At 42.8% G+C, this 12,789-nt stretch overlaps 1 protein-coding gene across 1 annotated transcript in view; it reads left to right on the forward strand.

Annotated features, from left to right (window-relative positions):
• Positions 1-6: 6 nt before the first annotated feature.
• RAB43 (RAB43, member RAS oncogene family) overlaps positions 7-12,789 on the forward strand; it is a 22,116-nt gene continuing 9,333 nt past the window's right edge. Inside the window, exon 1 of the mRNA XM_019536970.1 lies at positions 7-259. Coding sequence (XP_019392515.1) covers positions 59-259 — 201 coding nt within the window. The 5' untranslated portion in view covers positions 7-58. The remainder of the gene's footprint in view (positions 260-12,789) is intronic.

The following is a 12,789-nucleotide window of genomic DNA, read 5'->3' on the forward strand; positions in this document are numbered from 1 at the left end:
GGCGCTGCGCAGAGCCCGGCTCCGGCGCAGAGGGCGGCAGGCCGGAGTCCGCAGCGCCATGCCCGGCCCGGGGGTGCCGGCGGACGCGGAGGAGACTTACGACTTCCTCTTCAAGCTGGTGCTGATCGGCGACGCCAGCGTGGGCAAGACATGCCTGGTGCAGCGCTTCAAAACCGGGGCCTTCGCCGAGCGCCAGGGCAGCACCATCGGCGTGGACTTCACCATGAAGAGCCTCGATATCCAGGGCAAGCGCGTCAAGGTGAGGCCGGGCGGGCGGGCTCGGTCCGAGCCCTGCGCTCGCTTGGCTCGGCTCGGCCGCCCTTTGTTCCCCCCTGATCTGGGAGGTTCCCCGGGGCACTCGGCCCCTCGGAGACCGACCCCGCGGCCCCAGCCCCGCTGGGCCCACACCTCGCCCGGGCCGGGCCGGGCCTGGCAGCAGCGGCAGGGAGCGCGGGGTGCACCGTCTGCACTCCGTGCAGCCGCCGCCTCAGCCTCCAGACGCCCCTCGAGAGACTCGAAGCAGCCTCAGAAAACGCTGCCTCTTCTTTTTTCTTGACTGCCAAAAAAAATGGAGCAGGTTTTTTTTGTTGCCAAGAACTTGGACAGCCCCTGCAGGTCAGTGCTCCCAGCACTGCCGAGGCCTTCTTTAGCAACTGTAGGTTTAAGTTGGCCATCACATTTGCGCACCTGATGGTGCCAGCAGTGCCACGCGGCACCCCTGATAGGATCTCATGGCCACAGAGATGCTTGCACTCTAAGATGTATTTACCTCCAGCATGCTGGTGGGGTGCAGCCCCCTTTGCTCACCGTGCCTCCCAGGCTGTGCAGTTCAGCCACAGTCTACAAAAGGAGCCCAACTTCATAAAGCTTCTTGGGATGAAAGGGGCTACATAAATGGCATGGTTAAGGTCCTGCTATTTTATAGTGACATGACTGAATGCATACATGGAAGTTTATGGAGAGATTGACACATGAATTGTGCCCTAAAGGGCCCCTGCAGGTGTATTTTGGTTTGTTTTGCAGCTATGTGCCAACAAAGGGATCATAAAACATAGTGTTGGAGGAGGCCGTCCAGGCTGAGTCCAGTCCCCCGTGTCCACAGGCAACCAGTTTTTCAAAGGGGTGACAGGCAAGCATACTTCTGTTTGTCACTCGTACCACTGTCCCAAAGCACCTATAAAAAACATAATGTGACAGGTAAAGAGCCCCACCAATGTTTTGCCATTGTAATGTCAGAAAATTAAGTTAAAATGTCCTTAGATGATCCTAAGAAGAGAATCATGCCTCGCAGCACAGGGGAAGGCAAAAAAAGCAAGCCCTCAGTCTGTTTCCCCCACTCTTGTTTTCTGACCCTTAGTCCTCCCATGAGCTCTTCTTCTTCCTCCCGAGTTGATATTGGTGAGCAGAATGGCAACAACCCCTGGAAACAGTAGTAAAAACGTAGAAAAAAAGTCAGTCATTGCGGTTAGGGAATTGGGAGCTCAGAGTCAGGGAATGTTTTGTGTTTTACAAGATATTCTTTGCAGGTATTTTAATCCATTTCCCAGTTTTGTGAACTGCTGGTATTAGCAGTTAAAGCAAAAAGCATCAGTTTCCTTCTTCATCTACATTAAGTTCCTTTGCTTTTCACCTAGTTAAGCTCAAAACTTTGCTCAATCTATATGCCAGGCACACACAGTGTGACAAATGTGTCTGGTCCTTGTGCCAGGGGTCACTACTAGGGACTCGAGGAATGAGGTAACTTCAGCTCAAGGACTAAACCAGACTTCTTAGAGACTCCCTCTCATATTGTCTATCTTTCTACCATACCTATTTCAGAACTTCTAGGCATTATTGCTGGCAAAATAATCTACACTAGCATCTAGTCTACCATTAGCTCCAGAAAATAGACTTGCCTCTTAACTGTTTGAGTTAGACATGGAACCAGAGGTCAGATCAGAACATGCCCAGAATACAAGCGTTTGGAACCGAGGGGTTTTATTTTTCTTTCTTTTTTTTTGTTGTCTATTAAGATATATGCAAAATTCAGAATCGGATCTAAATCCAAAGTTTCCCAGACATGGTCAGGCCTATCTAATCTAAATAGGCTTGTTAAGCCTATTTACAGGAAGTGAAGAATATGAAAGCATTTATTTTAGTTGTGGTTAAATTGTAGTTAAATGTGACACAAACAGTCAAACTTGTAGGCCTCATATACTTTCAAAAACATGATTTCAGTGCAAAAAAAAATTCTAGCAAGCAGTTTGATGATTTCTTTCTCTAGCTATATAAGCATATCACCTTACAACCCATAAACAAACAGGCCAGTACATGCAGTAGGACAGAGATGCCACATATTAATACTCATTTTACACATCATACAAGACTTACTTGTTGCCACCTGAGTGAGCTTTTTGCAAAAAAAAAAAAAAAAAAAGTTAATTATAAGGCTATGTGACAACAAGAAACATTTAATATATTTGTTTAAAATAAAGGGTTTTTTGGCTGTTCATATGCTCACAGAATGATACCAGGTAATATCTTGCTGCTTCAGCTTCTGGATTTCTGCTGCTAAATAGAGCCTCTCCATCAGGCTTTGGGAAGTAGTCTAGGTATAAGAGGCAGTTAGAGTGTTTAGAAGGCCTTTCATAATTACAGCATATACTAAAAATTCCCACAGTTTACCTAACCCCCTGTGGTCTGGCTTAATTGCCCATCTGGCTAGGTGACCCTGCAAATATAGTAGAGCATGAATCAGCCCATGTGGTTTTTGGCCAGGCATTGAAACAAACAATAGATGTTAAGGTTGTTTGTTAAGTGAGCAGTGGTGCTTGCTGTCTAGGACATTACCTATCTTGGTAAATGTTCTAATATGTAGTGTTTCCAATAGTAGTTGGAGGACAGCCTTTTTAAAAACACAGCTGTTGCACATTTCTTGGGCAAGAGAAAAAGGAGCATATTGCAAAGTCATCCTCCACCTTCCTGTAGAATTTTAAATGTGGCTTTTTCTATTCATGAGTGCATGTGTCCCTTTAAGTGTCTTGAATGATATTTCAAGTACTTGCTACTTCATCTGTGCCAAAGTTTAGTCAGATTTGGGCTTAGAGCTTGAGAAAGGGGTTCACAAAGTGTCCTATAAATAGAAGTTAAAGCACTGATGGAGCAATACAAACAGCCCCACTATGCCACAAGCCTGACCTGTGTGGGGGCATAACCTCTAGGGAATTAAATAGTGAACACTCTTTGCGCAGTCAGTCCTTTGTTTCTTTGCTTGATCAGTCAGTCAGATTGCCAATTGTGCTGGGGTTTTTTGAGATGTGGGCCTCTGTGTGCTGGGAATTGCACTAGCCAGCAGTGTGTGTAGCGGGCTCCCTGGAGCCTTGAGGCCCTGACTCTGGGGCAGTCTGTGTGGCATGGAGCCAAGCAGACAAGCAAAGAGCAGGATAGTGGGTCCTAATGGTACTTCACGATTAAATAGTCTCTGACAGACACTTCTGTTCTGGCAAATCAGCAAATTCTGATGAAAAATATCTTTTTCTGAATGTTTCCTTGCATCTCCATTATAAAGCAAAGAGCCAGAAGCCCTACTTTCAGCAACTAGTGTCAGAGGGTTCTGTTCAGCTTGTCTGAAAGTTTTAACGCATAAGATGTAGCTATATTCCTTCAGCCAGGATAATAATCTTGAGGACAGAGGGTGGGGCTTTCAAGAAGTACTCAGTGTTGACCTAACTGTTCCTTGTTCAAGGCAGTGATTATATTCCTAGCAATAAAATAGTTTGGCAAAGATAAAATATTTTAGAACCCTTATTTTACCTTAATAAAAGGATCATTTTAAAACCAGAGAAGTACAGTTTTACATAATAATAGGCAAGGATGTTACTAAGATAAATCCACAAATCATTGTTAGCATAATAACAAAATTCCCTTTATTTCTGTTCATTTGCCACTTTACAAGTAGAAATTGTCTTAGGTCACTTTTCAGCAACTTATTTTAGCAGGAAATTAACAATAATATGGATTAAATGTGACATTAATCTTTAAGAGTAATTATACTGGACATTTTGAAGAACTGCATCTACTGGTGAATCAGAAAAAAAAATAACTTAAAAATACAGGATCAGTTGATCTGTCTTAATACATGAAGACTATCCTTCAGTTTGTCCTAAAATAGAATCTCTCCGTTTACTTATTTAAATAGTCAAAGCCAAAATTAAAGTCTTAATTAGGCTATTCATTGTACAAGCACACGCAAGCAAACATTCTTCAATTATTCACTTAACATAAGGTCTAAAATAGAATAGCTTCAGGTACCATTTGTAAAGACAGTTATACTTTAATGCATATTAAACACCTTATGGTCCAAGGCCCCAAGTGGACTGCCTTCAGAAATTGGTTTAAAAGGTTTGAACCCCAGATATGGAACTTGGACACTGAAGTTAACAGTGACTTTCTTTGACATGAAAGGACAAGAGTTTAACTTAAACTTCTGTTTAAAAGCTTTGCCCACTGTGTTTTTAGTAACGTATAAGGTTGTAATAACTATAAGCTTACACTCTTTTTTTTTTAATTTGTCTACTTTGTTCTTTTAACAGCACTTTATGTGTAGTTAATGTTTATGTAGTCAGTTTTCCCTGTCAGAGGATGTCTTTCATAAAGCAGAGGGGAGAGAAGCATTAAAAACAGGAAGTAGCTTCTCTAACATGCATACTTTATGGAGAAGCAGATTTTTTAATTTAGGTGTTGATTTGAATTATCCCATCTCCCTGAGGCATCTCTGTCTGGGATGATTATTTGTGTTAAACTTCTATGTCAATACCCATAGTTTGGACTATTTTTAACCAAAAGTCTGATTATTTCACTTCAAAAAGTTGCACTTTTTTACAATACAGAAATAAAATGTTCATAACCTGTAAATAAGACAACTCTGGTAGAATGCAGATGGTGCTTTCAGTGGTGTCTTCAAATTATCATTTTCATCTGCTGTGTTTTGTCATTTCCCAAACAAGAGGCCCAGGTCCTGTCCTGTCCAAAGGGCTCACAGGTGGGGAAAAAATACAGACCTGATAAAATGTGTTATGCAAGCGGCAGGAACTCTTGTGGGTAATCTCTTACTGAATGAACTGTATGGTTGCTATAGGCAAGCTTTCAGGTAGCATAGCACCCTTTCTGTGTTTATACCAACCATACAGTTAGTCCAGTAATTCTTGTGAGTGATTTCCCTTTTTACCTCTTGCATATCTCCTGGACCATCATGGCAACAGCACCACCTCAACACCAAAATGTGTTGTCAGTGATATGGGGAAAAATGGAAGTCCGGTACAATTTAAAGGACAAATATTCTTAGTGAAGCTTGAAGGTCAGGTATGAGTATGTTGTTTCGATTCATATCCTTTTGAATTGATTATATGTTTATTAACGATCTAAATATTCCAATGTTATAGTTACCCACTTTTATTTATTTTCTGTCTAATGTCAACATTTGAGCAACAATAGAGTGTTTTGCTGTCTTTGCATATATTTGTGATATACTATACTATACGTCTTGAGTATTAGTATTATATAGAAGAGGGGTATCAAACATATGGTCTTTGGGCTAGATTTGGCACACATGGCATATATTTAGAGTATCAGTTTTTATTCAGGAAAAAAAGGAAATGTCAGCACTCATGGCTGTAGCACTGACCTTCCCAAATGAGACCCAAGTGAAACCAGTGCGGTGCCATCCATCTGAATCTGCAGATAGAATTTCTAGTTTAAGGTTATCTAACAGACAGAATTACCCCAGTCTAACTGGAGTATCAACTGTGATGCCCAAAGATTACACATGAGTGGAAACATGACCTCAGTATTTAAGTCAGGGGTGTCAAACTCATCTGGCCCTGCATGCTAGATGAGTGGTAGTCTGCAGGCTGGGTGAATGGCATATGGCCAGTCTCTTGGGGCAGATTGGGCCCACAGACCCCTCCACTCCTGCCCTACTCCCCCATGCTGGATCCAGCGCATGTGTCACTTGCTCTGGCTGTGACTGCACCACATGCAGGGCCTTCTCCAGCCTGTCCAGGACCCATGCTGCATGTGGTGCCTACCCAGGAGTGGGTCTTGCATGCACTGCAGGGCCCAGACCCTGTATGCAGGGCCAGTCTGGTACGTGCAATATACAGCATGTAGGTTAACTCCAGACCCAAGAGTAGCACCAGGGACCAGATGATGGGACTCTGCAGGCCAGACCTGGCTCACAGGCTGTATCTTTAACACCCCTGTTTTAAATGAATGAAGTAGGGCAGCAGGAAAGGATAAAGAAGGGGAAAGAAAGCCAAACAAACCAGGTAAGACACAAGGTCAGGAAAAAAAAAAGAAGACAGATCGGTGGGGAGGCAGGGCAGAAATGATGTTGTCCTGAAAAATAAAGTAAACTAAAACATTTATTATATGAAGGTCATGTCTTCTCGTTGATACCCTGGTCTGGACACTGTGAACTAGGTAGAATTTCAGGCAGCTTCTAAGTGAATTTGACATCCCACTGTTGGACCAAACAAACAAAAGCAACATTCTCTGCAAACTCAAATTTTTAAAAAAAGTCATGATAGGCTGAAACATTATTTCCTTTCAGCTTCTGTACAATAATACAATTACACATCTAAACTGGTCCATCCAACTTCAAAGTGACCGGGGGCCACAGGGCCTGCAGGCTGCACATCCCTGCATGTGCATGCAGGTGAGCACTGCCCCCTCCTCCACTGCACAGGCAGGTGGGCTCTTCCCCATGTGGCATGGCACTCTGCCTCACGTGGCTCCTGTGCCATATAGGCTCTCCAGTCTGACATCTCTCCTAGCTCTGCGGGCTGTGCCAGCCATAACGTGCTGCCCCAACCCCAGGAGGAAAGCAGCGGAACAAGGGAGGGAGGGGGAGCTCCAACACCCCACCTGCTGCTGGAGCAGTAGCAGCAGCAGCCTTGTAGGAGCCTGGGGGCTGTATGTTTCTCTTTCATGGGCCACATGTAGTCCCTCAGACCACCAGTTGGACACCCCTGTATTAGGTGACAAGGGGCATGTCTACACAAGATGCTTACTGCAGAGTTGCCTAATTAGTTCTGCAGTAAATGTCTCAGTGTCTACATGTGTGGCCCTTTTAGGCTTCAGGAAACCAATAACCCCCACAGCAGGTTAGTATTTGTAAAATTAAGTACTATCCTGCTTCAGAGTTTTTTTTTATGTGCAGCAGTGCACGTGTAGATACTGACCCAGCTGGCTGGGACACAAGGGTGCTTCAGTGTGGGGGCTGCCTGCCAGCTAGCCCCACACTGCAGCACCCTTGTGCCCCAGCCAGCTCCTCTGCAGCATGCTGAGCTAAGTCAGAGCATCCCCAGGCAGGTAGGCTGCTCCCCTCCCCATGCTTCTGCCAGGTAGGGCTGCTCCATCATGGCTCAAGGTGCTGCAGTCCCAGGTACATGTGTAAATGCAGAGCCCAGGAGCAATAAACTTAGGCACAATATGTGCCAGAGTTTTTGCTGCCCATTAATACACACATGTTGATGTGGCTAAGGAGGCCTCAACTGATCAAACTTTGGTTTTGTTCTTGTTGGCATCAATTGTATAAATGAAGTGACACAGTAAAGCTTTTTTAAAAATACATTTAGAAATTTGTTGGCATCCATAAATGTATATTGTGGTTTGCCATTTAATATAAAAAGGCTTAACAGTCAGTTGATTTAGCATCACTTACAAAGAAGCATTTCACTACTGAAATTTTTTGAAGCTGCTACACTTTGCACTTTACACAGTCTCTTGAGACTGCTACATTTTCCCTGTCACCTTTATAATAGAAGTCAACAACTAAATACTTTCAAGAAGTGATAATCTTGCACATTTTTTCCAAGTTTATTGAGGTCTTTCTTCAAGTGATTCTCTGTAGCAAGAAAGAGCTGTTTGGAACCCCTGGAAATACTTGTTTTTTCTATTCCAGAGTAAAACTCCCTTCTTAAGTAAAACTTTCTTTAGACATGTCCTGCAGAACTTACATTGATCAATCCTGTCTTGTAGCAAATGATAACTTTGGATCAAAGTTTCTTCAGGGCCAGTCCAAGATTATTGAATGATGCTTCCATAGAAATGAAGGACCAGCGCAGACCTTACTCCATTCTGCTTTAAGCACAAGGCACATTTCTTGGAACTTGCCTTCCCCAACGTAATACCTATGGACGCATTGCCACAAGCGCTCACATGCAGGGGTATGCATTTCCAGCAGGACAAATAGCAGTGGCACATATTTGTGCCCCTGCATGCATGCTCCAGGGTGTGGCAAAGGGACCGGGGTGGAGTAGGGGAGGCTGGGGTCAACACCAGTACTGGCCCCAGGAGCTTTACCTAGATCCTGGGGGCCACCCAAGCCAGCAGTGGTGCTCAGCCTACTTCTTGGAGCCTGGCCAGTAACCAGAGCTTGACTCTGGCTGGCTAGGCTCTTGTTTCTAGCGGCATACACTGCTACCATGTACACCACACCACTTTTGTTTAGTCACGGGGGTTTTTTGACACTGGAATTTCCTGAGATCTCCTGGTGTCAAAAAAACAACAACCTGGCATGCTGCAAATTAGCACAGCATATGGGTACATGTACACCACATGTGGACTGCAGCACTTCAAATTACTTTGATGTGCAACAAACCACAAGTGCATGCTTGTGGGAACGTACCCTATATTTAGAGTTTGAATTATGATTTCAGGGGGGATGAGCCCCCCATAAGAGATGAGAGCCCCCCAGTAAGATTTTAAAATCATAACCGGGGGGGTGGGTCTCTGATTTTATTAGGGCATTGTGGTGGGCAGCCAATTTTTTTTTTTTTTTTTTTTTTGCAGATCCCCCAAGACTGAAAGTATAATTCGAACCCTGCCTACATATCTATGTATACACAAATGTGCATGTTCAAAAACATCCTAAACTAGTATGCTCCCTGTGTACATTTCTGCCCTAGAGAGATTATAAGAGAGAACAAACAGGTGAAACATGTTAGTCATATTGCTTGATGCACTTTACTTGTATTGAGGTATCCAATATTACTAGTGATAACTGCAATATTAAACCTATATAGAATAGCATTCTTTCTACTTGTGACAAAAAGTCACTGCACGGCCTATAGCTGTTATAACAAGACGTTTGTATGATGCTGTATTATAGTGTTTCTGCGCATCATATTCAGTACTGGAAACCCTGCTGCATTTTTACTTGCTAGCTCCCCTGGAATGAGTAATGTGCCATTTTGCTAGCCTAGAAATGCAAAATAAAGCATTTCTAAATGTCTTTTACATTATAAGAAGAGAGAGTTCTTCATACTGGGATGGAAATTCCATTGGGATACAAACAGCAGAACTGCTGCCAGGTAGGAAGGGTGGCGACAAGATTTTATGAACACAGGGGTATAGGAATGACTAAGTATTTATGCTAGGAGAATACACGCCTGCATTTTCTAATACCATTGTTTTACAGGACAGTTAGCTTTAGAACCTAAGAAAGTACTTAGGGATTCTATAGCCTTTTTCTTAAAGTATATGGAATTGCTAAATCTATGCTGATTATATGGAAGTACAGGATATATTTGTGATGATTTGGAGAATCTTTTTGTGCAGCTTATGAATTCTGTACCAAGCTCCCAACTGTTTTGAATGTGTTTTTTATTTTCTCTTCTCCTTCAGATCTGTTGGCCTGAAACTCCAAAATGTGGTAAACAGATCTAGTAATAGAGAGCCATCAAAGATGGGTTCTTGGTTCAAACATCTCAAGTGCCATTAAGACCAACAGAATTGGCATGGGAGAGGTTACCTTAGCCACCAAAAAACAAAATCAGTTGGCAGGGGTCTGTGATCACTTGATGAGGCTGATCCGGATGTTACCTTACCAAAGGACAGAAACGTTATTAAGAGACGAGATATGGGGCAGCAGAGACCCAGTCATTTGAAGCAGTGTCTCAGTGGAAGCTGCCTGTCCCAGGAGCCTGGTAACATAGAGCAAAACCCAGCCTACCTGACCACAAATGGACTTCCAAGGGAAACCAGAACTAGGACTTGGAAAATGTGTTCTGATAGTCTGTAGTCTTGGGTACTTTGTCTATTAGACAATGCATTGTCTATAGAAATAGAACAAACCTGTTTACCCCTTTCCTGGAATTTGGCCAAAGGTGATCAAGGTTATGGTGGGCGTCTGAAGGGTCAACACTAAAGCAGTTGGACTGTGGGTCTTAGGTCTCAGGAAGGCTCCTAGGCAGAGTGTCTTCACCTTAAGATTAGGGGAATGCCCGTGCTCCACTGAGACTCCAGAAACTTAGAATACCTGGAGATACAACGACTAGATCCCCTGACAGCACTCTGTGGAATGGCAGCACTTGGCCGGATTTAGTCACTTCAACAATTGTCCATATTTTTCCTTATTCAGGCTTCATTCTTGGAAATGCAAATTATGATAATACATCATACCTGAGGAAGAGTTGATCCACCATGTTCTTTTGTACTAGGTAGGGTGGTCTTTGCAATTGTACCTGTCAAGATGCATCATAACATTTTGATATATCAGTGCTGAAAATATTAAAGAAAAAAATGGTTTGGTTTTGTCCCATTCTGTCCCCCCCCTCTGCCCACCACCAATTTGTAAAAACCCCATTTCAGCTGTTATTTTAGCCTCACTGGGGCATAATTCAAAGTAGCACAGCCCAAAATGTACATTTTACCATTTATCAGGTATGTTATTCAGCATTCAAGCCATCAAACTGCAAAAACAAGAACAGAATGCTATAATGTCTGCAATTCTAAGTGTTATGTACAATATACCTATTGTACAGTATCTATTCCTGCTACAAAAATAGGTAGCAAAGTAGTATGCTCTGTTTAGTGTGTTGTCTCCCAGCACCAGACAGTGCTAAAGCCTGAACAATCTAAAAAATTCAAAGAAAAAAAGTAGAGTAAAATAGCCAACACCTGGAGTAAAGATATTCAGTAGTGAAACCATGATGAAGGCAGGTGGTTCTCTTTTTCCAGTCCAAGTATTCTCTCATATGCCCTTAGAATAGTAAATATTTATCATCTCTCCTTTACTCTGTGCTCATCTGTTCCTGGTGATAATCCCCTGAGAACTCACTACAGATCTCACGGGGCACATCTGTACGTGCATTAATGCTCCATAATTGCGGTACAATAAGTTTAGTGCATGTAATAACAGGTACTAATTTAACGTTCCGTAATTGACGCACATCTTTTAAGTGATGCTAATGCGCAGTAGGCTAATTCTGCTGCATGTAGCATGGGTTTCGCTGTGACGCGCTAATGTGCAGTAGAATTCATTTATGATGCTTTTAGTGTCTCATGTAGAGGCACCCACTATCTAGTTATTTTGGGCTCCTTAATGGATTTGTTTGACCCAAATCCATGTTCCCCAACAATCCTAACTTTTCTCCCTCTGTCACTGTTTTTGAGTGTTGTTGCCAAGGGAATTACAAAAACAAAAATTGTTTAAAAACAGTTAAGGTTGCTAAGTGACAAATGTAGCTTATTATATCAATTATAAAGCCCAAGCACTTAAGACAGGGAAAGTAATAAATGAGGACTTCATATCTTACATTGTATATATAAACATATTGCTGTGACATACAAAAGAATATTTCATCACAACCTTAAATCCAACCTAGGGGTTTTATAGTTAGTCTTTTATGTATTTGGTTGTTTTTTTTAATTTCAGTATCTATTACCCCCTCTCTCCTTCCTGCCCCCCATGATATTCTAAATGAGAAACAGTAGAAAATTTACTGAAAAGTCTACTCTTTAGTATTCTTTTTTCTTGCTGCTAATGATGGGTATGTGATTTAAAAGTGGAAAATGTGTAGAATTAGGTATGTGACTTGCTTTTGAAGTCAGTATATTCCTATAGAATTTTCATGGGTTTTTTATAGCAGAGTTTTGTAACCCCACCATTTGAAACTACTGGAAAAATACTTTGGATGAGAAGTAAGTTTTCTGTAATGACAGGTGCATTTTTATGGCATAGACATATGGTATGCCATGGTATGATTTATACTGTTTTTGAATGATTTCCCTGATTAAGAATTCAGATTTTCCAATTAGGCTGTGTAAATATAATAACTGTATTACCCTTTAGCAACAATCTTTTTTTAGATTATTCTTTTTTTTAGTATTTGCAGACTGTATATGCCTAGATGCAGTAGGACTCTGAAAGCAGTCATGACACCCCCTTGTGGGCAACCAAAACTGCCTCACTCTGACTCCTTGGGATGTGCTCCTCCCTGACTTTTCTGCCTCACCTGGATGTAATTGGTAGGTTGCTTTGGGAAGCTAGACTCCCTGAGTGAGCCTGCTGGATCGATACTCATTCTAGCTCTATCTGCTTAACCAGACGCACCAGTCTTGGTAATGCCAAGAGACCTGCTGGCCATCACACCGTGCCTTGCTGGCATCTGTGTCTCAAGGACACTTATCACTGTCCTACTGGTCCAAATCACAGCTTTCTGCCCCTAATCATGCCCTAAGGGCTTGAATCATGGCTTCCGGCTGCCCCCACAGCCACATCCATGCCCCACAGGTCTTATTACTCTGTTTCATGTACCAGATCCTCTGACCCTACCTTCACTCCACTCACCCAGCCCTCCAGGCCCCTGGCCCTGGCCCTGGAAGGGCTATTCCAGCTCACCAGGTCCCAGATCTTGGCAAAGCTCCTGCAGGGAGCAAACCAGGAAAGCCAAGGCTGCAACTGAACTCCAACTAGCTTCAGGCATCAAGGACAACAAAAAGTCCTTTTTCAGATACGTGGGGAGC

The sequence above is a fragment of the Crocodylus porosus genome, unplaced genomic scaffold (assembly GCF_001723895.1).
Source record: "Crocodylus porosus isolate Cpor-Errol unplaced genomic scaffold, CroPor_comp1, whole genome shotgun sequence".
Classification (NCBI taxonomy): Eukaryota; Metazoa; Chordata; order Crocodylia; family Crocodylidae; genus Crocodylus; species Crocodylus porosus.